Below are 27,869 nucleotides of genomic sequence, written 5' to 3' on the forward strand. Positions count from 1 at the left end.
CGGAGCCCCGCTCCGCGCTCGGCCCGGCTGCCCCGGGAGCCGAATTACAATGTGTGCAGTGTCTGATTTCACGGAATCACAGAATCAATTAGGTTGGAAAAGACCTCTGAGATCACAGAGATTTAATAATCAGGCATTGGAATGGGCTGCCCAGGGAAGTGGTGGATTCTCCGTCCCTGGAGGTTTTTAAGATGAGGCTGGATGTGGCACTTGGTGCCATGGTCTGGGAACCACGGCGGTGTTGGATCAAGGGTTGGACTTGATGATCTCAGAGGTCCTTTCCAACCCAGCTGATTCTATGGTTCTGTGATCATCGAGTCCAAGCTATGACCGAACACCACCATGTCAGACTGTGGCACTAAATGTCACGTCCAGTCTTCCCTTAAACACCTCCAGGAACGGTGACTGCACCACCTCCCTGGGCAGCCCACTCCAATGTTTAATCAGTCACCCTTTCTGTGAAGAAATTCTTCCCTATGTCCAGCCTGAACCTCCCTTGGTGCAGCTTGAGGCCAATTCCTTGTCCCATCTCTAGTTGCCTGGGAGAAGAGGCCAATCCCGCTGGACTACAGCCTCCTTTTAGGAAGTTGTAGAGAGCAAAAAGATCTCCCTTGAGCCTCCTTTTCTGCAGGCTAAAAACTCTCTCAGCTACTCCTCACAAGACTTACCCTCCAGACCCTTCATCAGCTCCGTTCCCTTCTCTGGACATGCTCCAGTACCTCGACGTCCTTCCTGAACTGAGGAGCCCAGAACTGGACAGAGCACTTGAGGTGTGGCCTCACCAGCACTGAGTACGGGGGAATAATCACCTCCCTAGTCCTGCTGGCCAGATTTGTAAATCTCAGGCACATTTCAGAATTCCAAGTGTTTTATCAGCACTTCACAAGTCCCATGTGCAGAGCTCACCAACAGAGGGCGGTGGGGCAGTGTTGGAGTGGATGGAGCACACCATGGACACACGGCTGCTGCAACCAACCAGACCACTCTGCACAGAACTGCAGGAGAGGAACAGCCACACAATCCAGTCCACTCTTCCTTCCCCTGCCTCAATTCTCATTGCGTTCACGTTCAGCAGCAGAAACAGGGAAGCAGGAACTCTGGTCCAGAGGCCCGGTTTGCCACAGTCTTTCCTGTAAAATAGCAAAGAAGTATCAATGCAACCTTAAAAGCTATCGATGCAATGGTCACAGATACAGTTGGCATGTTTCTTTTCCATACCCAAACATCCTCCCTCAAGGCTGCAATAGGTACAGCCCTAATTAAAGGCCATTATGGCTGGGCCATTGTTACAGGCAAAGCCTGTGTTACAGTGCCAGTACTATTCCTAATGCTCCTTTGATTTTTGTTGATTATATTCTTTTGTGACAAAGGCAGGGATTTGGTCTGTATAAAATAAAACTTTTTTTCCCCCCCCTCTTCAAACCACTAAGCCTAATCCTTTCCTCTTGTTAACTTGTCTTACACAAAGGTAACACCCACAGTTCATCTGGTGTTACTGTTAAATTCACTCTTTTGAAAGCATACAAAGAACCAGGACTAGTCACTTCAGATGAAGAAATAACACTATCTCTGTGCATCCAATGTATAACAAAAAATGGATTCCTAAATGAGAAAAAAAAACCTGCCCTTGTGCCACTTCTCCTCGTAGCGTAGAAGGGAAAAAAGGCTAGGGGAAAAAAGAAAACTGAATCTTCTGAAATCTTCTGGAAGGTTCCATGAGAATGTAGTTGTACACTACTATGTAACTACTGTGAATGTCACATCATTTTGGGCAGACCCACAGTGAGAGTCTGCCCAAAGGAGAATCAGGAAAGGCATGGCATGCTCCTCCAGGCAGAGGAGCACAGGGAGCAGGACACCATCAGGACACCATTTCAGACCTAACCAGGGTGACTTATGGTCACAGATTCTCATGTTAACCAAAGTTCAGAACAAGATATTTTTGGACATAAAAGTCCAAAATATTCTAAATATTTAGATATATAGATATTTTTACTTACATACCAACAGAAGAAGGTTTATAACCAGATTTTGAGCACACAGAGAACTTGAGCCTAACTCACTACTTGGGTAGCCTACTAGTATCCTACCTTTTGACTGTAGGGTTTGGGAAAGCCTCATGTTACTGTAAAGAATTAAAGGGGTCTCCATACAAACTGTAAAAACTAAAATAGAATTCCATTACATGAGCTCCACTGAAAGTAATTTTTTACTTATTTATTTATTTTAATCAGATTTCATTTGCATCACAAAAAAAGTTCACATTATTGCTAAGAGATACTGGCAGCTTACAGTAGACTAGAAAGATGCAACAAACAAAAGCCAAACTAGACTGCTTGTAAAACCATACTAGGAGAAATACAGAAGGCCAACATGAAGCAGCCAAGCAAAAAGTAGGTACCCTAAAATGCCAATCAAATACCAGCATTTTAAGATAGCATGCTGAATAGATGAAAGGAATTTTCATAAGATTTATCAGCATATAACCACTGCATTCAGTATCAGCACAGCTGACACCACCTGTAGATCTCCCTTCACCTTTTTATTTTTCTGAACATATCCATTTGAAATCCTTGTCTTAAATTAATAAACAGATAAAAACTTTACAGGTCATCATTTTAGGTCATCTTGTTCCTATTAAGCAAAACAGAATAGCAACTAAGTGATTATACAAATCTGCTCCCAACATAAAGTGACACAGCCAGTAATGGCAACTTCCACTATAACTAAACATTAACAGACTTCCATAAAAAGAAATTACAAAGGATATTTTCCCTCCATTGCCCTTCAATGATCTCTTCAGAGAGCCTATCAAAGGTAGAACAAGCATACTCTATCCATAATGTAATACAGCTGTGAATCTGAATCACTTAATCTGAATTTGCTCATAGTCCTTCCACTATGAAGTATTTTCATGGCTTCACAGAAAACTCATTCTCAATATTTTATGGGGTTTTGCCTCGAGCTTTACACTACGAGAAGAAAGAGGTGAATATATTTCCTTACTTATTTGGGAATAAAGGCAGAGATTATTTTTTTCCCCAGCTAAAAAATAAAATTATAGCTTTAAAAAAAAACCAAACCAAACCAAAAGCTAAAAATAAACAAACAAACAAACAACAAACAAAAAACCCCCACAGAAGTTCTAAACTAATATAATCAAAAAAGTAGGATTACTGGCATCAAATGCTTGTATGGGAAACAACTCTAAAGATTTTTGCCATTAATATCAACAGAAACAAAATGAGGTATCTTACTTTCCAGTTGTTATCTGAGTCAAAGGAGGATTGTACTTGTGCTATCAGTACTATCCTACTGATCTAGTTTCTAAACACTGAGGCTGTGACCAGAACAGTCTGCAAAGCTACTTGGAGCCTGTCATCCTGTGGACATTTAACAAACTGCTATTTATAGGTTAATGCTTTGCAGTGTGTGGATTACACAGTACCTCTGCAATTATATGTCTGGATTAATTAGGATAGCTGTCAGTTCTTGCGTAGTGCCAAAGGCCCTTGGCCTGTACCACCTGCCTTTTCAAACACTTCTATCTGTTTAAACAACGTGCTATTCATTAAAACAGAGACTGTATTAAAAATATCCTGCAGTATTTTTATAATCTTCAGTACCACATTCAAGGACAAGCTTGGCCCATGTGGTTTGTTTTCCCTCTCCTTCCTTCTAAGACAGATTAACAGTGTCAGAAGCCTTGTAAGTCACTTGTGTCTCTCCCAATACACTTGTGTAAAGCCAAAGTCTCAGTTCAGGTAAATCAGCAGTAAATTCACCAGAGTAAGTATCAGCTACTTTGGAATCTCTTCATCAATTATGAAACTACATCATCTCACCAAATTTTTTTTCAATTACATTTTGTGCTTTAGAAGTGTTTTACAACGGGATCCATCAGAACTGGTTTTTTGACAGTCACACCATGAAAATGGGGAGATCTGGAAAAAGAAGAAAATAATTCAGGGTAAACTTTGCGAAGATTGTCAACAGAAGCAGGCTGTAAACTTGTCAAAGTGGACTCAGCTGCCATCACGTGACAGTTCATGCCTCCCTACACCAACCCAACCCCGAGAAATGAAGCAGAAAAGCCGCAGTGAGGGAAACATTCATCCACACAAGAAGAGGGGTATAGGTAGAGAGGGGAATAATAATAGTCTTGCAGAAATCAGATTTTGAGAAGTTATTACTGATTTAGATTTGTCTGTTTCTGGGCATTCAGCTAGGGATAGTTTAAACAGCCAAGATCTCAGGAACTGCTAGGCACCCAAATATAAAAATGGCACCTTGGAGAAGACCTTGAATTAAACATGTAGCAATAGCAAAAAGATTCATTTAATTGTGGCGTCTCTTTTTTTTTTTTTTTCATACATACCACTGCTATTAACATTCTTCTGGATCCAGTCAAGAAAAAACCCAACATTTGTGTATACTTCTGGGTAGTTCTTCCTTCCACATCCCAAGCCCCAGCAAGTAATTCCATGGAAGGCATAAAATCCCGAGTTGTCTTCTGAAGGACAAACTAATGGGCCACCAGAATCACTCTGCATGATGACAAAGGAACCTTCTTATGAATTTTTGTTTTTAAAATATCAGTTCAACTAGGAGAGGTCCCAGCTGCTTCCATGCTTGGGGGGGGGTCTGTTCTTAAAAGGCAGAGAAAGAAACAACCTTTGCTCAAGGGAAGTTACTCTTTTTTGCAAAATGAGTAGTTAAAATTCTGCTACTAAGGAGTCTTCTGCTGTAAATCACCACAGCCTGTTTGCAAGAAAACAGGTTTTCTTGTGAGGTTTTACACTTCCCTTTCCAGAGCCCATCTGGCCATACCCCAAAGCTGATGTGTGTTACTTACTGTGCATGAGTCCTTGCCTTCTTCCAAAGGGAATCCAGCACAGATCATCCTCTGGGTCACCGTACTGGGAAGGTTTATGTAATAGCTCTGACATGTATCAACCACATGGATGGGAACTTCCAGCTGCTGCAGTTTTTTCCCCTTTACTGTCTTGAATTCATACACGTCAGAAACCAGTAGAAGCATGAATTAGTGATTCCAGAAAGAAGCTTTACTCCTGCTCTTTTCAGATGGTCTCAGTCTAAATCATCTGATTTCCCTCTTCCCACCTATTTTCCCTCTCCATGTCTAGCTGAGTTTACATCAGTGAAAACTTTTTAACATGTATGTTCTCCTGAAACTAATGTATAGGCAGAATGAATGTTCCAACATTGAACAGAATATTTAAAACACAGCCAAACTTCAAAAAGGCAAAGACTGCATACCTGCTTCATGTGCACCTCATCCTGTGACCACGCACATCTTTGAGGGCTGGACTTGCTCCTCTCCTTGGGAGGGAGGCACAAGGGGTGCACACAGTGGTTGAATTCCAAGGGCTCAGCCAGTTGCAGTAAGGCAATATCAGAGTCCATAGTGGCCTCATTAAAACTTGGATGTATAATAAACTGCTGGACTGACCTTTTCTAGGAAAGCGAAGACAGCGACGTTTTCGGGCTGACTTGGGAATTTGAGTCTTTAAGTAATTTTGTTTTATAAATTTCCAGGCCATATGCAAGATGCCTCTCAAGGGGGACACATTTAAAAGGAGCTGCTGAAGCCAGTAGCTTTCTTACATTAACAAGTCACGATTGTGCATCTGTGACACGGAACAGGGAACAGGTCGGAAACTCCATGCAACAAGTTCAGGAAGAAGGTCTTGGAAAAACATTTATCCGGTGTGAGTGAAGTGGCAAGTTGTGCCTCAATTATTTCTGTCTTACTGATAGTCACTAGTGAACATACAGACAACACTCCTCTCACTCCCACATCCTCCAGGATACTGAGCTTTGGAGCTCATTGCTGGTGAAGTCTCAGATGTGTGTTGATACAATTTGTTGATACACAGAGAGGCTGTTGTGTAAATGCAGATTAACGTCACCATGCAAGCTGTTAGATTGCTGCATCATCAACAATCTGAGAGATACATTTACATTAAAAGCAATTTTGCAAGATAGATTTATATTTTATTACTAAGCAGAACACATAGTACCTGTCTGTACTCTTGCTCTGTAAGATCATGAAGTCCTGTTACCACCATCCATAAATCTCTGTATAGTTCCCTAAGGGAAAAAAAAGTTCATTGTCAAGCTGATATAACATCATTCTTGAAACCTGTGAGTCTTAAAACCTACTAAGTTCCTAGAACATGTGTGTGGAGCAAAAGAATCCAGTACCAGTGTAAGCTGTAGGGAGCTGGTAACAATAACTGCTCCAGCCACCCTGGACAGAACCACTGTCACTGGACAGAGACACACTGTGCAATTACAGGCATTCCCAGGGAAGAGTTCATCCCAGTGTACTTACTTGGAATCAAGGCAGTAGGCAGTTGTGGCAACCCATTCTTTGGCAAGAACTGCTCCTCCACAGATAGGCTCATCTGAAATTTGTACACTAGCCTGCCAAGGCCATGAGTGTGGTACAGCTTCTTCACATCCTTGCTGAAGATGAGCCTGGGCTGATTTGAAGGCATTCCACAAGTATCATCTGAAACAAAAAGAAAGCACTGATGTTTCAAGAAGTCTTTAGAGGTTAAGATTTGGAGAAGGAAAGAACATGCCATTTAAGGATTGCCCCATAGCTTCTCAAGCCTCCGCTCCCCACCCTTTTTTGCTAAATCTTCCAACCTCCCTCATTACAGAGGATCCAAATGTTTAGAACTAGCAGGAGGAGATGGTCTTAGCAAAAAAAGAACTACACCAAGATGAAAGCTACTACTTCAAAAGTTTTAGCCTCAAATGAGCATGGACTCATCCCATTCTCCATAAAGTGCTGGAGGGGAAAATGCTGGTTATTGTTTTCAATTACCCTGTAGTCTTTGCAATTATTTTCACCAAAGGAAGTAGGTGTAAAATGACATACAAGCTAAATTGTCATTGCTTTGCTGTACATGATTTAACAAGATGACGGAAACAAGAAAAATTAAGTTCTGCTAAAGCCAAAGCATGTGTTAGTGTTCATATTTTTATTTCCTTAAAATATCTTAATGAAGAAATCTGGGACAACAGCAATCATTAAATAATTGCAGATTTTATAGTCCAAAAGTTACTCTCTATTCCCATGAAGAAAATATAACTCAGCTTGGCTTACCTCTTGTAACTTGTATTTCTTCTTCAGTCATATCCATATCCATACCTCCAGATTCTTCTTCACTGGTTGAATTTATTGTATCTAAATCTAGCAAACGAGAATGGCAAATGTGTTAGTAGGCTGTCTTGAGTCATATTTGTATTATAAAACCACTTTTATTTCCTTATTTTTTTGAGGAATAAAGCAGAGAGATTAGAAGGAATAGATTTCTATTTTAGGGATCTGTGCTACTACATCTTCACATAGTAGCGAAGTGCCATTTAAAATGCACCAAAACACTCTTGCACAAATAAATCTCTCAGATTTTGTGTAGATTCACTGTTTCTTCACCATTCAGTAGGCCTTTGTTTAATGCCTCAATAGGTTCACAGTATTTTTTTTTCCACTGAAACAATTTGCTAGATGAGACTCTCCTAGAGCAAAATAATTCTGAATTGCTGATTTACTGAAGAGCCCTCTGTGCTGCCCCAGAGGGGCATTTTCCCAAGTTACTTGTATTACCTGCTACATGAACAAAAGAGGCTGTGGCTCTGAATCCTCCAAAGGTCTCTGTTTCATCAGGGTGAAAGACAACCAGCATCACAGCAGAGGAGTTTAGGACAGGTGCCACTAGGGCAAATCCACAAGGCTTGGCTAAAGATGAGAAAGCAAAGGCTCACTTTGCAGATTAACTGGTACTTTTTAATCCTTCTCTCCTTCAACAGCAGGTATGCAATATTCTGTGTATTCCAGCTCTCACAAAGGAGGGTGAAAAATAACCATACACAAGAGATAAGGAGACTAAGGCTGAAGGACTGTTCTGTTATTACTGACACCCTGTCCTCGCTCAGTAATTACCTCATCAGCACATCTCTGGCAGGATTTCACAACAGTCTATTGCAGCACCCACACCCACAGGTTGCCATTACACGTGAAACACACCAATTATCTGATTTCCCCTTATCAATGTTTCAGATGTAGCCTCTGCTGGTGCCAATCTAAGTACCAGGTTCAAGCAAGTGCTGAAATCAGTTGATTGGGACAGGCCTTCCTCTCATCCAGGTGGCAGGAACACTGCTCTGGAGTAAAGAACAGCAGATCCCTTAGGTGTTTTCTGTGTCTGATCATCACTATAAAACCAAATTATTGTGTTATGTTCTTTTCTTCATTTAAATGAATTCAGAGCTGCATTTCCTATAGAATTTAAACACACAAAAACAATTCTGTTAGATGTGGTTTTGCCTCTGTAAGTGGAACAGAGGCAGCAATACCTGCAAGTATTTTTCAAGGTACTGAGACTAGTACCTATAATATCACCTAAGACTCTAGAGGTGAACTTGATTTTAGACTGGACAATAGGGCTAGTGAAAGTCATAAAAGAAACAGGTCATCCCCAAAATAAAGAATCAAAAGTCAAACCGATTTCCTCCTCTTTTCCCACATCTTCATACAGTCACTGCATCATAGGAGCAATCTTCACTGTCTTCTACCTCAAAGGACTGGTAGGTAAGCTTTAAATAAAAAATGAAAAACTGAACCTTGTTTTTAAAAGTCACATAGAAAAAATTCAAAGATCTGTAACAGGGTCGTTAGTATTCTGAATGATTCTTGTAAGGTTTGCTTTCTGTGACATTCAGACCTCCCACAGGTGATACATAATGCATTACATGTTCTAGAAGAATCTGTCATGATAAAATAGAAACCAGGAAACCCTATTTTACTATAATCTATAGGACAAATCAAAACTTCTCTGTCTTTTGGGACTGAAAGTGATTTCCCTGAACTGCATCCAGCAGCATTATTCAAGCTCATGTTGCTTGATCTTCCTTGTCCTTAAGCTGCATAATTTCTTGTTAAACCAATGATGCCACTTTCACCCTGTAGACACAAAAAGGTTTCATGTAATACCTTGGTTCCATGGTCCTCTAGTGCATAAATAATCCATTGACAGTCTGCCATGTTGCTGTAGTGTTCTGGGTAGTGTGTAGTCTGTAAGACTCCTCCTTCAAAAAGGACAGCTAGGGGCTCACAGCCAGAATCTGAAAGTCCAGGAAAACAAAAATGGAAGCACTGTGACTTCCTATTAAATCATTCACAAAAAAAAAAAAAAAGAAAAGAAAAAAGAAAAATCCAGAAAAACTCTTGTGATGCTTTCTCACAGCTGAGGAAGAGAACAGGACAAGAGCAGGTCTTGAAGAATATTTGCCAACTTTGTTTGGAGAGGAAAGTGGAGACGAGCAGAAACAGAGGAAATGTCTTCTGATGGGCTGTGCAAGTGGCAAGGCCCTCAGAGGGGATTCCTCCCCACACTCTGCCCTCACACTCTGCAAAGGAAAGAACCAGCTGGAAAAGCTGCAGAAATGGGAACAACAGGAGTCTGTAACTTAAGACCCAGCAGGTGGCCCTAGGGCCCGCTCGCTAGGGATGGTGAACTGCTCTGCACAGCATAACCAAAAGCAATTCTCTATGACACGAATTTTAGCATCAGCTGCCTCCCTCAGGGCCCCTCCATGAAAGCCCAGGACTAGCAAAGCAGCTTTCATCTGGAAATTCTGCTCCTTTGATTAATCTTATTAATTGAGTTTTAAAAACATTCTGGAAGCAGAGAAGGAAATGAGATCTTATATAAAGTGGGTGGAGCAGATGCAAAGTTAAAGGAGGACTTCTGTCAACAGCATCTATTCTATCATGTTCTGGCATCCTAGTTTTTCCCACAATGTCACATGGCAGACTAGCCACACTCACCTTGTTCATTACTTCATCCACATGGGAATACCATAGGAGATTCCTCTGATTAATTTTCTCCTGATTTTTTTTGTCAGGTCACCGCCCAAGAGTGCAGACAGATGTATTACTAAACTTAGACTTACCAGGAAGAATATCTGGTGTAAGAGCTTTGTAGGTCATGGGAAAACCTGTTCCATAATCCTCATTGTCAGAAACAAATTTCAGCCTTATACTATTGGAGCCAAACAAAATTGGTAATGGAGGATCTCCCCCACAGAATTTCCCTGAAATATGAGAGAATCATCACTGTTTAAAGTCTTTAGTCACTTGAGAAAACCTGCATGTACCATTTCTAGTACTTAGCTATAAAAATTTTATGATGGAGAGGAAATTGCCTATTCATTCATCTACTTTCCCTATTAAACCATTAGCCCAAATAGATTCACACTATTAAAAATTGAAAATCATTGACACCAGAAAGTCATATGCTAACATGTTTCCTTGCCAGGCATTTTCCAATCTCTTCTCTTCCCACACTCTTGATCTTTTGTTTTAGATCCTATGTCACAACTTATTAATCATGAAAATGCAAGTAAAACAACCAACCTCCATGTCCTCATTGGGTGCCCTTGCTGTTAGAATCCAAGAGTACTCTGACATGTTATGGATCTTAAAGGTCTTTTCCAACCAGAATGATTCCATGATTATTTCAAAGAACAAAGGGACAACAACTCACCCACGAGGCTGTCATCTTTTGAATAGACTGATAAGGAACCATAGTCACAGAATGTTTCTGGCTCTGCATCAAAGTGGGAAAACCGAAGCAACATGTAATTCCCTTCTGGCACAAATAGAGTCTGTGTATGCAATCTGGAATAACAAATTGGTTCCTATTCTCAAAAACACAACAAAAAAACCCCAAAACTTACACTGGTACGGGGAATAGTTTCTGGGGAAAGGCTGTGTTTTGTCTACTTACTGGTGGTTTTCATAGGACTGTTTGGGACTTCCAGGAAAATGTAATTCCCCCCTTCCCTGTCACGGAGTTTGCCATCCTGAAGGCTACAAAATGCTGTGTTGGGAGAGTTAAAACAAAATAGAAGGAATCAGGTTTAACACATGTGCCACCATCTGTCACACCAAAAAGATCAAACATCTGGACAGTATTGTGAGACTCAAGATTGCTCAGCTGTACTTTGTTTCTCCTGACAGACTGATGCTGGGTCTTCTCTCCTTTATTTGGAATTATATAACTTGGGAGCAAAAATGAAGGCCCTGCCAACGAGCCATCATTTTATTGTAAAAATGGCAGTGCTTGCTTTTTACCTTTACAAAGCTATTTTTTACATGAAGATTTCAGTACAAATGATTTTCAGGGAGGAAAAATGCAAACTTCAGGACACGACAAAAGTGTTCATGGCAGCCCATTTGTAATAATGTCCTTAGTTATGTTACAGCAGGAGACTTTTGCAGCAGTACAACAGTTGCTGTTACAGACACTATAATAGAAGAAGAAGCAGAAGCTTTTCTCTAGAAATGCAATTAATTACAAAAATCATCTCCTCTTGCCTTTCCTTCTCTTTGCAAGGTAACACAATAAGAGCAACATTTATCAACAACTATGTGTAAGAAAACAAATTTAAGGAGTCAAGTACTTATAAGATTATCTTACCTGCAGCATCCTAGGAAGCCCAGTAAAAAATTTGAAAAAGACACAAACAGCACTTAAATCCCCAGTTCTCCCTGGCAAGTCTACACGGACTGGCCACGTGCCCAAGTGTGTTTGTTATTTGAGAAGTCTCACTGTAGATTACTAAAATTAAAGTTTTAAGATCTACTTCAAAAGAGTTGTTTCTAGTATTTTTATGTGAACTTGTACCTAGATGAACAGTGTCCAAGAACAACATCACCAGGGCACAGTCAACATAAGCCTTCAGTTTTAAAACGTGTTACATCTGGGGATGGCTTTTATGGGGCTTTTTTTGGGTTTAGGTTTTATTCTCAGAAATAGACAAGTAGATTCATCACAGACTGTGCAAAAGTACTACTAATTCACCACATACTTTCTATTTAAAATGTACATTTTTTATACAGTATCAAAATCACTAAGTTTCATGCATTGCTAGAGGTTATATTTCTACATTTTTCCCATTAATTTTAGTTGCATTTCAATAAAAATATGGCCTTATATATATAGCTGTTTTAAGGAAGATTCATTTTTTAAGTCAGCAATGCATAAATACAACCCTCCAAATGTAATTTTTTTTACAGAAGCAGAATGAAAAAGTATCTATTTAAAGTATACCTTTAAAAGTGCTTTGATGAGTCGAAGATTCTGTACATTTCTTCCTTCATAAATTATACATCTGACTATTTTAGGGGTCTTTTTATGCTCTAACACAGATAGAAGATACTGAAAAAACCCACTGTACTCACCTGTGGAGCTTCTCATTTTCAGATCTAATAAGGGGAAGATAGGGAAGGGGGTGGAAAAAGAAGAATAAATTACTGTAGTTTCATATCCACAATATGGGCTTTACTTTTATCTGTGTGAAATGGCAATTTTATACAGCTAATACTGAGGCAAATTCTAGTGCTTCCTGGGGACAATAAACTAGGGCTGAGAACCAAAACAAAATTGCAAGTTAAGGCAATGCTGACTTTGGAATAAACAATTCTGGAGTAGCCACTGCTAGAATTAATGACATATTGACAGGCCACTGCTCAGCCTGAGGAGCACAGCACTCGCTTTCTACGCACTTGCTGAGTAAATACCTGAAATACATTTCAGGGAAGAGCAGAAGAATCCAACTGGCACCATCACATCAGGGATATTGAGACATTCAGCCTGACTACAATTGCAATTCACATCTTTTGCACCAGTGAGATGGTAAAAAGGGGTGAGCAAGCAAACCCTAGTGCAGTGCAACTGAGGACTGTGTTCTCTCTTTACCTACTGAATCACTTCTGCTGCTCACTGGAGCCAACACATTTTAATTACTGCAACAGCTAATCCTATTATTTTCTCCACATAATAAAATGAGCCAGTTAGTAAATATTTAAAAAGAAGACCCTATCTCTCTCTTCTAACTTGAAACCCCAAACTTTTTTTAGAAACTAAACCGTTTTCATTTTTCTCTGACACTGTGAGTGTTCCTTTTTTGAAGAGATGTTTTGGAGATGTTTTCTAATTTTATTTTTCCCCTTCCATTTTTTTTTATTCTTATTGACTAGCTGAACCTCTTAAGTAACCCTCCTTCAGGTTTTCAGGTCTCTGTGGAAGCTTTAACACAATCTCCAATACCTTTTAACAAAAATAGCCAAAAGTGGAAGAAAATATTAATTCAGATTCTTAGTACTCTCAGTAAAAGTCACCCCTGTCATTTCTGTCTCCAACTCCATGGCTTTGGAAGTAATGGCTAATTGTAACACTGTTCCTGTGATAGGGGGCACACTTGGCCTTTTGGGCAGAGTAAACAAAGAAACTTTTGGGCATGACTTGACCCCATGTTTCAAATGTCTGATCCAACATGTTTTAGCCAAGAAAAATGACAAGTGACTTCAAAGAGGCGCATATGGAATCTCAGACACTTTCAACTGGCGAATTTCCACTTAAAAAAAAAAAAATAAATCAAAAAAACAGGCTAACAAGCTAAGTGAATAAAAGGACCATTCTTGAAGTTAAAAAAGAAAGGGTTCAAGTAGGAGGTAAAGTATAGTGGAAGGGTAGCAAACATTTACAATGCTTTCAATTTGTTTTTGGCAACTGCTAAATCAGTATCATACATTTAAAGGCATTGTGAAATGCTACAGTGTTTTACCAGGAAACAATGGGGAAAAATATAAGTGCTATATCCTGAAAAGACAAAAGCAAATAAAACGTTATGAGACAGAGGAGTTGTCACAAGTGAAAGACACATTACTGTGGAGACTTAATACCAGCACTCATGTTTTCTTGAATCCAGGAAAGCACTGCACTGAGGCCTGTGAATATTCCAGGAGATCCTCTGTTGTAATGTTTCTTCTTCTCATTACTTATCCAGCCACAGGCACATCCCATCCCCCAGATCACACCAACAAGAGTCCAGGCACCGTGCTTACATCAACACAAAAGGGGGCCTTCCTGAGTCTCCCTGCAAGAAAAACCCAATCATGTAAAAGTCCGTGACCCACATCTTACAGAAGTACCACTAAGAAGCCTTAAGAAGTTTATCGAGTTCTCTTTTGTGCCATACTAACAAACCTGCAACATATACAGTCATTTTATACAGTCATTTTAAAAGGAGCTGTAAATACACACACCTTTTTTTATTGTGTTTAGTCAGGGTTGTCAAGAGGGGAAAAGACAGATTAGTTCCCTCTTGAGCATATCTCTGTCGTGTTTGAGCATGTAAAAAGGAGTGAGAAACAATCACCTAACCTTTATCTCACTTCCTTTCCTTCCTGTAATCCAAGGCAATACTTTCTGCTTTCGTCCTCAGGATCTTTGCAACTTAATCAACTTATCAAGTGTTCTGAGGTTAGAAAGCCCTAAGCATCATTGCACTTGGGATGCATTGCAAAATTGCTCTCAAGAACCTGTCATACAACTCATACAATAATTAAAATGGGATCGTGTCATTAAGTGCATTGCCCCATACAGAACTTTTGAAAGAATTCATACACCAAAATAAATACACTCCAAATCTCACAGTTTACATTGTATTTATTTACTTTGGCACACAGAGCCTTCAGCTTCTGAGAAACACTCCCGAAAGGCACGCAAGGCTTCTGTTCAGCTGACCTGGCAGGCATCTTTTCCTCCATCTGGAAATCCAGCACACATTACAGTGTCACCTTGGATGTGTTTCTTTAAAGTTGATAATGCTCTTCAACACTCTTTGCTGTTTAGGATTGGTAGATCAACTTCATATAAGACCTGAGGGAGCAGTCCATCTGAAACACATAAAAAATGTTCATAAGAAGTGCTGAAAGGTGAACTTGGTGTCACTGTTAATACACCATAAAAATTGGTTGGACACTTGCCCCAAGATATTTTACGGTTACAAGCATTTTTTTCGTATACAAGCAGTTTTACTTGAATAAATTCCAACACATTTCAAAATTGAAATTCAGATCTACCTTTTGTAGTGACCAGTTTTGAGGTAATTCACGGGTAGGCATAGAAGCAAAGACCCCATTTTAAGATTCCAGTTCTTTAGACCAGTTGATAGTTTCTCCTGGTCTGGCTCTGACCTGTGCAATCAAGGTTTTAGCTTCACAAATAAGACACTGAAAAACCTGAATGTCTCAGAACAGTGTGAGTGACTTACTTCCATCTAAACAGCCCCAACCAAAAGCAGTGCAGACATATCCTGCTTCAAATTTTTCACCTGGATGAGGAGGACATGCTGGCAAAACTGTTGAACCTGCCACATGTGGACATGGATTTTATTGGTAAGTATTTGAAAGAACATTAAGAAAAAGCTTCCTTTATAAGTTTTCAGGTTTGGGTTTGGTTTTTTTTTTAAACCAAAAATTATTGTTATTTTTGTGGAATCTGAAAAATTAGTCTGGTATTGACAATTTATCCTCTGCATGCAAAGAGCAATAGCTTTTTCTTCACGGGACAAAAAAATCACAGATAATTATGTTCTTACTGAAGTTGAAGGCTCCATCCAGCTTCAGAAGGGGAATGTCATGTCTCTCATGTCTAAGGAGCTCACAGGTCAAAAACTTAGAGGGTGAGACCAGTGCAGCTTCTTTAATTCAGCACTGACTCCCAAGCTTGTTACTGCCTAAGAGCAGAACCATCAGTACCTAGAAAAAAGTTAATTTTGACATGAATTTTCATCCTGCCTTCCTGAAGAGCAGCTGGCACAGCACAAAGCTCCCTAAGACAGACTATTCCCACCGGCAGGAACTGCAGCTCACTGGGGGAAAGGCACATCCTGGGATGCTACAACTGAGTGAGAGAACACGAGGAGTTTGTACAGGGAAAAAGAGATCCAAATGCTACACTGCAGGGGAACAGCAACTAATTGAAGTTACTCATTAACCCAGCCATAAGGCTCCACAAATAAGTTTTCCAAATTTAACAGAGCAAGATTCTTCTGTGAACCATCACTGAAGTCTTTGCTGTAAAATAAATAAAATTCTCTGTAAAACTACGTTTTTCAGGCAAAATTATAAAATGAACTTACCATTGTATGCTTTGCCAGTAACACTTACCCAGGCAGATCTACATATGGAAGTAGAATGCACATGAACAAAATGTCAGATGCTATTTGCCCCTACAACCTCTACAGCTTTTGAAGAGGCAACACTTTCTATTTCCTGCACACTTTATGTTTAGCCAGTTTTACGGACCTGAGAAACATACCAAAATTTTATCATTTGGTTGGCAGCATGCTCAGTGTTTTGTTATTTGGCCAAGGATTTCACAATAATAATCCCCCCAGTCCATCGTCAGTCAACATCCCATCATTTATGCATTTATTCAGTTCTAGTTTTTCATTGTTCTTTGCCAACCAAAGGATAATAAAACCCAGCTTTTTTTCTGAATTTATAAATTCATAACAACTGAATATAAACTCTGTCCCAGAAACTTCAAGTTGCAGTTGTTTTTTTCTGTTAAAAATACATGGAACTTCTTATGAGCGTGGTTTTCCTACTAGTCCTGTGGAGTTCTCCAGTTCTGCAACTCCTGAAACCTGCATCACCAACATTATTCCAGTTCTAATTGAAAACTTTGAAGGCTGCTTTCCTTCACAGATTCATTTTTTAATTTTGCAGGCACAAAACAAACCCCATGTACAGTAGAGCTCTCTAGCTGCCCACTGCAATGCTGTCCTTTAGAATGATGCCATCCAAAGGGATGGTATAAAACCAAGAATAAACAACCTCTGTGGTATTAAGTGATGCTGCCCAAACTCACAGTGAGAAACAGAAGCAGCTGGCCCACTGGCAAACGGAGAAACTACCAGTCCAATCCAAATTTCTGACAGAAAGGCAACATTTTCTGTTCAGCAGCCAGAGTTCAGACAGAAAAAGCACAGAAGAGCACTGTCTGTACAATCTGCTCCTTACCTGGGGTGGCAAGGCAGAAGTGCAGGTTTTGTTGTTCTCCTCTTTTGCTACCTATTTATATATCTTCTGACAGTGTTTTCTTTTTCCTCTGTGCAGACACAGGCCCCACCAGAGAGCTGCTATTGCTCCTAAAACTGGCAGCCTTGGCAGGCAGCACCACCAGCATCAGCCCTCATCACAGACAGAGATCAAATCTTATGACTTGATCTCCAGCCACACATTTGCTCTGAAACTCAACGCAGAGCTGGCTTTGTATCCCGAACCTTCACAGTAAGGAAAACAAAGCCATTAAATCACTAACTGTCCAAAATGGCCTGATCCATGTTTTAGCAGGTGGAGCCAGTTCCTAGCCCCCAAATAATGGTTCTAATCCATGCTAGTCAGTCTGGGATGCTCCTTCTTTTGCTGTGTACTCAGAGAATAAAATGCTTGTAAATCAAAGCATGCTCTGTGCTGTAGAAATGCTGCTCCTTGCTATGAGGTTATTCAACAAATAATCATGCACACATACAAATAAGTTTAAGACCGAGAGGAAGCAAAGAATATAGATAATACTGATGATCAGAATCTTCCAGAAGAGTTGGCTCTGTTTGTCTGGCTTTGAGGTGTTTTTACAGGGAGTCAAGGGCTGGTGGGAGGGGAACACAGGCTGCTTTGGGTCCACTGAGGTGGCCAGACTGCAAGACATAGGAAGAGGGGTTTAATCTTTAAAAGTTGCTTTGTGTTGCTGCTGCTGTCTGAGGTGGAAGGAAGGTGGAAAACGTGTTCACCTACTAACAACGTGAAGTTTAAGAGAAAAGGGAACAAGGAGTGAAGGATAGAGGGTAGGGAGGGTAAAATGAGCAGCAAATGTTGGTTAGTAATTAACCTGTTAGAAGATCAGTAGAAAAGACAAGATTTAAATGGGATTGGTTTTTGTTGGGTTTGGTTGTGGATTGATTTTAGAATTCTTTTTAATTGCAATGAGCTGTGCTTTCAAGGGTCACTGATCACATCCTAACAGTTTGCAGGGTCACTGCTGGAAAACTGGAAAACCTATTAGCTCAATAAAATTAATGATTTCATATTTTAAACAAGATATAATGTCTTGAAATATTTAACTTCATAAATCTTATCATTCATGTATTATATTTATGAATCCAATAGTTCTTAACTGAAAGCAGATTTAGTTTTGATATGGATTGAATGTATTTATGTTTGTATAGTTGTGCAGGAATTTTGATTTTCCAACAAACTTATTTTTCACGAATTTTAACTATTATCATTCCAGTGACTATTTTAACTATTGTAATTCCAGTGACTCAATTCGTATTACATCCAAGTTTGATGTAACAAAAGAATCAAGCCTAATTCTCAAGATAAGCCCATTATTGCCTACCTTTTCCCCAAAACTAAAGACAACATTAAGATGCACATAAAAGATCCTGAATGGTGCAAACACAAAACTCACTTCAATTTTAATATGCTTAAAAAAAACACTACCCCCCCACACATATACACATTGAGAGAGAGGAGCTTTGCATTCACTTTTTTCAGCCAGAGCCTTTGTGTTACTTCAAAGATCAATGGATTGAAAAGCTGAGGGAACTACCTCAAGATTCTCAATTCCTAGAACCACAACGTGAAATAACTTCAGCTCACAACCACGTTTTTCCCTCTCCCTCTGCACAAATAAAGTCACGTGTCAGAGAAGAAAAATGTGATGCCTTCAGCTGGGATTCACGTACCTTTTTAGACCAGCAGAGGTCACTGATAAATTCACTTGCCTTGCCAAAGACAAACAGTATAATTTCATCTCGACATTCCCACATGAATTCTAATTAAGGTAGTCTTCTAGTTTAGGGTTATAGCTGGGTTTGGGTAAACACTGTAAAAAAGGCCTGCAAACTAAAATTTTGCAGTAACAACTCTCACCACGCTACCAATTCATTTTTCAGAAAGATTCATATCCATGATTTTTCAGTCACCCAAGCATTTTTGGGGGGAGCAAAACGTTTGTCTGAAAACTAAGCAAATAAATAATTGTGAAAAGGTCAGAGACGAAAGTTTTAAGCTAATGCCATTTTGAACTCATTTAATTCCACCTGCTAATAAAAATGATGCTGACAATTGATTGCTTCTATACCGAGGACAAACAAACAGTTGAAAATAAGGCAGACATTTCACAAGTGATCCAAAACAACTGATGTATGTTCTCACAGTGCTTGCAGGTTCATGATAGCTTTAAACCAGCCCAAGTTTAGGCTGCTCCCAAAGAGGGCAGTTGTGCCCCAGCTCCCATGGAAGTGTCTGTTACAGTTCTTTTCCAAGCTTTGTGACAACCTCCTGTCTAGCTCTGGTTAATAAACATGTCTCAGCTAAATGTTCTGCAGTATTAAAGCATCATTTATCACACTCTGGGGATTTTGAAGTCCCTTTTGAGTGTGAAATCCCTGAAAGGGCAAAAGTATCTTTATAAGACTTTTAGCAGCATACCACAATTTAAAATACACAGTCACCTAATAACTCAGTAGTTCAAATAAGAAAGTTGCTACCACCCCTGCACAACTTAGGTCTGCTCCACATCCTCCCAGGTTTCAGATCAGATTCCCCTGGATGTAGACTGCTTTCTGAGACTTCATGCCTTTAACATTTCCTCCCTCTCTCCCACTGTGTTCCCGTTACAGCCCACCCCAAAACTGAGTGTTCTTGCCTCAGAGACACATTTAGTTATGTTTTATTACTTCCAATTAACTCAAGTATGGACTCAGAGGGAGCAGTAAAACAGAAAGGTTGCCTTTTGATAATGTTTTTTACTTCAACTTGCTCCATCCTCCTAAATTCTTCAGTTGACCCGTCAGGGTACAGAACAAAGTGCATGATAGCAAGAATGTTCAAAAGAGTACTTAGTGGAATAAGAACCCACAGAAACCCCCCAAGATGCTGTTTCCCAGAATATTTGGCCTTTAATTCAGGATTTTGGATACACATCAAGATCTACTTGAGTCTCCTGTGTAAAAAGAAAAGGAGTGCAATTTTAGTGGAAAATCCACTAAGCTCTTTTTCATCCTGCAAAGCACAGTAATTGCTGTATGAGCCAAAAGTAACCAGTAACCAAGAACTAAAGGAAACAACACCTGCTTGCCTTTTCCCACTTTTCACTACAGCTCCATTTTTCCTGCTTTGAGAGCTCCCCAATATATAAGAATTACAGATACAGGCTCAGTTACTTACATCCATGATGAGTAATGTTACAACATACATTTTCCTTTTGTAACTAAGTCTTCTCCTGGACAGAGATTTTACCTTTCAAAGTAAACAAGACCAAAACCAAACAAGATGAATAATGTCAACAAATGCAAAAATACTGCAGGCTATGAAGAGCACAGTGGATTAAGATATCAGCCAAAGCTTCCCTTGGATAGAGTACAGCCTTATATCTATGGCATAACTGATTAATTGGGAAAGGACAAATGAAGGAAGAGAAAGGGAACAAAATTGTGCTTAGCTCAAGTATTTGGCCTGAAAATGCTCAAAATGCTTTGTAGGGATAGATCAATACTGACATTTTTCAGACACAGAAGATCTGGCATATGGGTTAAACAAATCAGCAACAGTCAGAAGCAAGCTGGTCACTTAGTTCCCAAATGTATAGCATCCTCTTGGGAATGTTTTGTTGCTAGTGAAACACATAGTCTGAATACCACAGCGGTAGCTCCTCAATGTAAATAAAAAATAGAGGAACACTGAAGCATTCATTTTGTGTAACTGCACTATTTTATGCATGTTAGCAATCACTGCAGGTATCCAGACCCCGTATTTAGCACCCTCTCACACCCAGAATAGTAAAGGTGGAAATTCAAGGAGCCTGAGCCCATGAAGAATTGTACCACAGAGGAGTTATGATGAGCACAAAGGATGTGAGCTCCTGGCTCTCCTCACTCAGATATCAAGAAAAGGTTCTTCACCCAGAGGGTGGCTGGGCAGTAGAACAGGCTCCCCAGGGGAGTGGTCACAGCACCAAGCCTGATGGAGCTCAAGGTGTGAGGCACTGGAGAACAGGCTGCCAGCTGTCCTGCACAGAGTCCATCCATCCATCCATCCATCCATCCTTCCTTCAATCTTCCCCCCACTGTCAGAACTGTGCACAGGGAGATGTCTAAGGATGCCTCCCACAGCTCGCTGCTGCAGGACAAGCACTCCAACTGATAAGCACATTTTTGTCTCATACCATGCTCCAACAAGGACAGTTGAAATGATGCTGGTGAGACCTGGCACGATTTGGCTGAACAAACATTCACCAAGCAGGCTTTGGAGACCAGGAGACTGAATTGTTTTTCACAAGAATGTAATTTCTTCTCTCAGCAAGCCCAATGATAAAGAATAGAATGCTTTCCAGGGTAACTAGGTAAGTCACTTGAAAAAAAATATACACCTATTAAGATGTATTATTTGAACTCCTCACCATCCTCTTGATAGGATATCATTCTGATGTTGACCAGCTTGTAGGAAAAAAATTTCAGCTCACCTAAAGAAGCATCAGCTCACGCTTTGCTCACTGTCTTTCTCACATTTGGGCCTAATACCAGGAAAAATAACTGGACACATTAGATTTTCCATGTCTAAACAACCCTTCTGATTAAGCATTTCTATGATGGTTTTAGCATTTTATCATGAAACACCAACATCAAAGACCATTGAAACTACAGTCCTAACCTTTATCCCCTCTCCAGCTTCAGGTACTCATGCCCCAATTACAGACTATCTTCCAACAAGGGTCAAAACATCATAACAGAGCAAGTTATACAAGACTAATTCGTCTGCTACAAATCAGACATTCATAATAATTACATCAAATCAACTGCACATCTCTTATTACATCGATGCCTAACAGACACACAGCCCTAAATAAATCAAAGAAATCACTGGATTCTTGGAGAGCACAGTGAATATATTTTAATGTCTGATTTTAACGTGGGAAAGATTTACAGTATTACAGTGCTTACAGAACATGCTCAAAACACACAAATACGCCATCTCAGTCAAGCAGCAGTGAGAGGAATTCTTGCAGGATTTTCCAGAAACGTACTGAAGGTAAAAATGTATTATATCAGCCTGGCACTGCTGTCAGTATAGTGACTGCACTTCACATCACATCAAGAGCAGGACATGAAAGGAGAGCACTCCAGGTAACTCCACACATCATTGCACAGCCTGTTGCACGGTGGGTACTGCTGCCTTACAAGGACATGGAACTGAGCCCAAACAGTAGGGAGAGGTGAATGATTCGTCAAACTGGCTTATAAGTTCAGGAGAAGGAAGTCCAAAAGTAACCCATGTATTTTCTCTTGATCAGTCAAAAGAGACCAGCTTCCACTCTTACAGGAGACTGGCACATAACCACAGCCTGTTTGCTCTCGGCCAGTACCGTATCCATGGCTAAAGTACTTATTTTCAGGACTCAGCAGAAAACGCAATCAGAGAGCAGGCTCACAGCCCCCAGCTACTGGTTTAGACTGAGAGATGAAGCCAGAAACCAGGGGAGAACAGTGATGAAGCAGCGTGTTCATAAAGCTAACTTATATTGTGCCAGAACTGAAAATCCACCAGAAAGGTGGATTTAAAAATCTTGGGGGCACTTTCCAGGATGAAGTCTGGGGAGTGGGTTTGGGTTTGTGAAAGATTGCAAGATACACAGTCCCCACTTTTGCACTTGGAAATGGAGACACAGAGAACAAGAGAGACTAAAACTGCAACGAAGTTAAAATCAGAACTATGTCTTCTGCCTCCTGACACTACCAGAGTAATGTGGGAAGCACAAGCAAAGTCAGCCCAAGAACAGAAAACAAGTCAGTCTGGAGAGACAGGGAGAGCCAAGGCAAACAGAATTACTGAACAACGACGGGATATCCCCTTTATTTTTAATTAAACTACAGCCAATAGTAGGATCCACTGCATTCACATTTACGCTTCTGGCTGCCCCCCAGCAACCTTGGTTGCTCCGTCTCAGCTCTGCCATGAGATGGCAGAGCAGCACCATTCCTGCCGCGGAGGTGGGTGACCTACAGCCGGCAATTTGGTGTTGCCTGGTGTATAAACTTGCAGCCATGCAAGCAGCTGTACTAATCAAAATCAATCGCTTTCCCTCTGTACTGCAAGACAAAACTCGTTCAAATACAGTGAGGTATCTAAAGTAATATCAAATAGTTCGTGATCATTAATAGACTGTGTAGAAATGAATTTCGATCTGTTTTCAGAGATTGCAGCGAAGGCTTCAGGAAAAAATGAGAAATCTGCAAAATTATTTAATCATAATGAGGAACCACGTGATGAGTAACAGTGACATGCAGTCAGCACAGATCTTGCTGCAGGGTTTTTGTGTGGCTTTGCCAGTTTTGTGTCTCATTCTCAATGCTGAGGGTACCAGGGACAGTTATTTGCAAACCCTTTCCGCCCCGTAGCAAACCTGAGTAGGATTCATCCTAATACAGATAGATGCACTGACCCGAAGTCACCTGGGTTTAAGCTTTATGTAGCTTAGAATCCTCAAGCTGAATTAATATTCCTATTTTTTCACTTCCATTACTAACCCCCTGCTTGCAAGCAGCTTTTACCAATGCAACCACCAGCAATATCTGCTGCCACAAGGGACTCACAGCTTAGCTACTGCCAGCAATGGAATATCAGTTCTTTCCTTTAGGGAAAATAGGTTGTGCTTCAGTAAACACCACACAGTAGGATGAAAGAGGGGAAGAAGAAAACTTTTCTCCTGAAATTGAGGGGATTCCTTGTCTCTGCAATGGTTGATGTAGCTATAAATACCCAGCAGGAAATGAGAACTCTGCCTTACAAAATATTCAGTACTTAGAGTGTGCAAACACAACTGAAGTCTTTGGAGAAATTATTGTGACAGGGTGAAGAGACAGAAAGAGTAAAAGCAAAAAAAGCTAAATAATGGAGCTACTAAAAAACCCCCCTTTTTTATATGTATGTAATATGATCATGCTGTGAAGTAGAGACATGGATGTACAGCCATCTCATCACACATCTGTTTTGGAAGAGATAAATTACAACTGCCTCAGCAGTATTTGGCAAAGTTGACAGAGATTAAGGGTTTAGGTTACTACTATCAGGCCTGCAGTGACAGGCCAGAGCAAGCTCCCAGCAGCACATCACAACAAAACGACAACAGAAGAGCCTTAAAAGCTCAAGAAAATTCATTTAAAGGAGTTCCCAGGGCCGATGTGAAACCTCAACAGGTGGAACACTGAACTGTGCCCCTGGTCGGTTCTCTTGCAGCAATTCAGTCAAGAACTGGAGGCCTTCAAGGAGCATCAGAGAGCACTACAGAAACCACGTTATTCTCAAAGACAGGGAGGGGCTTTTGCCTTTCATCTGCAGATGTCAGATATTCACACAATGAGCACGAGCTCAAGCTACTGAATTCTTTACAAAACAACTGCAACACAGTCCACCTACACTAAGCAGGCAAGTTTTAATGCCAGCCCTCTTTCTTTGAGACAGCTATTTCTGGCACCGGGAGACTGGGCACTACATTTATTCACGGCTCAAAGATGTGTAAATTCAACCAGTGCAGACTTAGTGTTAAATTAAAATGAACAAGCTTTATTCTCAAGTTGATATAAACAGGGGACAGAACTAAACCACCTACAAATTCTGTTCATCCCCAAGACTTCATTGCCACGGGGTTTGGCCACAGAGTCATGAGCAGCACTGTGCTGATCACGCAAGATCTTTGGCCAGTTCTGAAAAAATAAAAAAAGCCAAAAAAACCCCAACCACACAACAAAGTAGACAGCAAATACTAACTCCCTACAGAAAAAAACAGCTGAAACACACTGAATAGCAGCATTTCTTTCACAACTTCGTGCACAATGCAACCCTTTTTATATAGGAAAGTGCCGTGTCAAGCCCTCAGAACGCTGCAGTTCACAAATACTGCAGAATGCTGTAGTTTTGTGCCACTCTGTGCTAGTCTCTATTGAATTAGCACACATCACTTGCTGCACTGTTTCTTGCTCTAATGCAATATGTATGGGGTTGCATCACTAATTCATGAATTAGGAACTCTCTACCTTCTCTAGAGCAACAGTCAGGGGTAAGCTGTAGTTTTTGACATCTTTTCATGCAAAAAAAAGCCTCAATATATAAAGCTTGAGTGGTACATTTGTGTATGGAGAGATGGATGGAAGGAAATGGGGTAGGATGGATAAATTTGCAGCCAGCTTCAGTGAGGCACATCTTTACTTCCAGACTAACCTACCAAAAAAAGAAAAAAACCCAAAGCAATCAAAGAGAGGAAAAAAAAACCCCAAACCAAAACAACAAAAAAAGTGCAAAAAAACCCAAACCAAACACTCCCAGAAAATAAAAAAAAACAACCACCCCAGTATTTCTACCTGCAACATTAGAGGTCCCCTGTGGCCTTGGTATAGTCTTTGGAATACTGAACTGTTCCCAGGTAGCAAGAAAGCAAACGGAAAGGTTCCTGCAACTTCACACCCTCTCTCAACTTGCAGGAAGGATGCCAGATTTAGGACTATGAAGAGTTAATAATTCAAGTAGTCTCCAATACTGTCATTGTTACAGGCAGGAAAGAATCATGCAAGAAAGGAGTGATTACTTAACAGGTGTGTTACAACGTGAGTCATTTTTCAAACACCAGATAGAGTTTAACACTGCAGTGCCCCAAAGCCTGTCCTATGGACTGGGATTCAGCTCTGAGCACAAGAAACTTCTGGTTACAGCCTGATTGTCTGTGCTTTCACAGCCTTTGTCACTTGGGAGCTGTGTCCAGCCAAGGTTCTCCTACTGCCTAGATCAAATTAAAAACAAAGTTGACACACACAAAGCAACTGTCTACAAAAGTGGAGAAACCTGGACAACAGAATTTGGGTGCACTTTGCCTCAGAACTTCCTAAACCTGAAATTTTATTTTCTTTTTAGTTACACTCATTCATTCCTCATTTTGAAATACCTGGTTCATGGTACAACATTCTATTATTAAATGATACAAATAAGTTTTGTTTACATTGCACAAGTGGTCAATGCGAAGGACAGAATAGTAGAATGGTTAAAATAATTAAAAACAAGAGATAAGCAAAAAAAGCCAAAATCAATTCAGAACCTCTGAACTGCCACTCTTCTGTTGCACATTTTACACATGTTTCTGACCACTTGGACTTCAGAAACTTCAATATGTAAAACTCCATTTGAGGAGCTATAGAGGAGTTATGAGAAGTCCAGCTGAGGTTGATAGCCTTGACTTTTTGGCAAAAAAACTGAGACCAGAGGAAGCTCCATTTTGCCATAGCTTGATTACTATTGGCACCAAAATGTCCCAGCAAGCACTGCAGCCTCCATTAGTGTAAAGTTCTCCATGTGATTCTTGAAGTATAAAAATGCCGCTTTTAGAATTAGTTTGTTCCTTATCAAATCATCTGCTGCTGTGTAGCTTTAATTGGCCAACCTGAGCTTTAATGGCATCTGAGCTGGGTTGTTTGCTTGTTTAGACATTTCTCCCTTTCAGGAAAATTCTCTTTACTCAGAACAACCCTCTTTCCCAACGAAGTGTTAAGAGTAATTTTGCACAAGAATAATAGAATGGTTTGGATTGGAAGGGACCTTAAAAAATCATCCAGTTCCACCAAGCCCCCTGCCATGGGCATGGACATCCCCCCCAGACCAGGTTGCTCAAAGGCTCATCCAGCCTGACCTCGAATCATTGGAAATAGTTGGCTTAGCCACCCAAAGCACCCTTGATGCAATCTCTGTTTCAACAGAAGACTCACTTTGCCCTCTCAGTTGCACTCCTGCAGTTGGAATCAACAGGAGCAGAATCAGGCCTGGCCTGTTTGCCAAGCTCCACCCTGAGAGGCTTTAGGCTGCAGAGTTTGCTGTGGAAACCCTGGCAGACTCCTAACAACAGGGAGATGTTGCAGGAACGTGAGCACCGCGGAGCCGGCGTTCGGAATTCCCCGTATTCCCCATCTCTGCACGCAGAGCCGTGTCAGCAGTGACAGGGTGCAGTATTGCCATGGCACAGGAGAGATAAACAGGTGTGTGGAACCAGAGATTAGAGAGCTCTGTCTCGGGGCATCCCAGCACAGTGACATGGCCCAGTGCAGAGTCAGACAGCGGGGGAGCAGCAGCAGCTGCAGCAGCCACACTGCTCATGTCACGCGGCCCAGTTAAGTTTTCAGAGACAGAGCACGCAGTAATTACCATCAACATGCTCTCTGTCTGTTCATCACTGCTCACCCAAAGGTCTGTGTGTGACAACAGCCCATTGTACCAGCCCTGCTGTCAAACCTCCTCTTTTTGGCTTGCTCTCCCCTATTCAAATGGGGTTGTCACTCCATCAACACACTGAAGCAACAGCATCTACAGTATCATTATTAACACTGTACCAGCGCTGTGCATTCAAGCTGGCTTTAAAAACTAACTCCACAACACAGCTCCTACAGAGCTGTAGAAAAAGGAAAGCTAAAATGATTTTTCTCCCCCCTCAAATGTGTGCAGTTACAAGCTTCCATGTTGTTTTCATTAACTGGCAGGAGGAAAGTGCCTTTCCTGGAATGCAACTGAACCTACTGGTCTATACTTTCACCTTTCCACTTATTGCTACCTGCTCAAGCACGTGCAGAGAGTATTTTTAAGACTCTGATGCTGTCTCTCAGCAAGTTCATTTACCAGCTGTCAACCCCAACAGTAAACAAACTACAGCCAACACATCTTAATGCAGCCACAAAAATAGCTCTTGTGACATAGTTTTTAATTTTTCAGACTCTTTATTAAGCCTTTCTATTCAAAACTCAGTTGCCCTGCAGTAGAACTTATTGACTATACATGCACCAGCCCTCTGTGCTGTAACTAACAACAGAAACAGAACTGTAAGGCTCCAAACTGCACAGTGCCTTCAATACACCTATAGGGATAAAATGGATGTGATAAA

The 27,869-nt window shown here is 40.6% G+C and overlaps 1 protein-coding gene across 1 annotated transcript; it reads right to left on the bottom strand.

Moving 5' to 3' along the window:
* Positions 1 to 4,272: 4,272 nt before the first annotated feature.
* OVCH2 (ovochymase 2) lies at positions 4,273 to 27,091 on the bottom strand. Its single transcript, XM_064659770.1, is given in 22 exon segments — positions 4,273 to 4,547; positions 4,856 to 5,001; positions 5,281 to 5,341; positions 5,344 to 5,478; positions 6,045 to 6,114; positions 6,359 to 6,491; positions 6,494 to 6,538; positions 7,142 to 7,228; positions 7,643 to 7,774; positions 8,540 to 8,571; positions 8,573 to 8,631; positions 9,029 to 9,159; positions 9,991 to 10,131; positions 10,584 to 10,717; positions 10,827 to 10,876; positions 10,879 to 10,919; positions 12,284 to 12,307; positions 13,787 to 13,967; positions 13,969 to 13,980; positions 14,631 to 14,782; positions 15,160 to 15,270; positions 26,839 to 27,091. Coding segments are annotated over 22 exon segments (2,343 nt in total). The 3' UTR covers positions 4,273 to 4,334.
* Between the last annotated feature and the right edge of the window lie 778 nt (positions 27,092 to 27,869).

This window comes from Pseudopipra pipra, chromosome 6 (genome assembly GCF_036250125.1).
Source record: "Pseudopipra pipra isolate bDixPip1 chromosome 6, bDixPip1.hap1, whole genome shotgun sequence".
Lineage (NCBI taxonomy): Eukaryota > Metazoa > Chordata > Aves > Passeriformes > Pipridae > Pseudopipra > Pseudopipra pipra.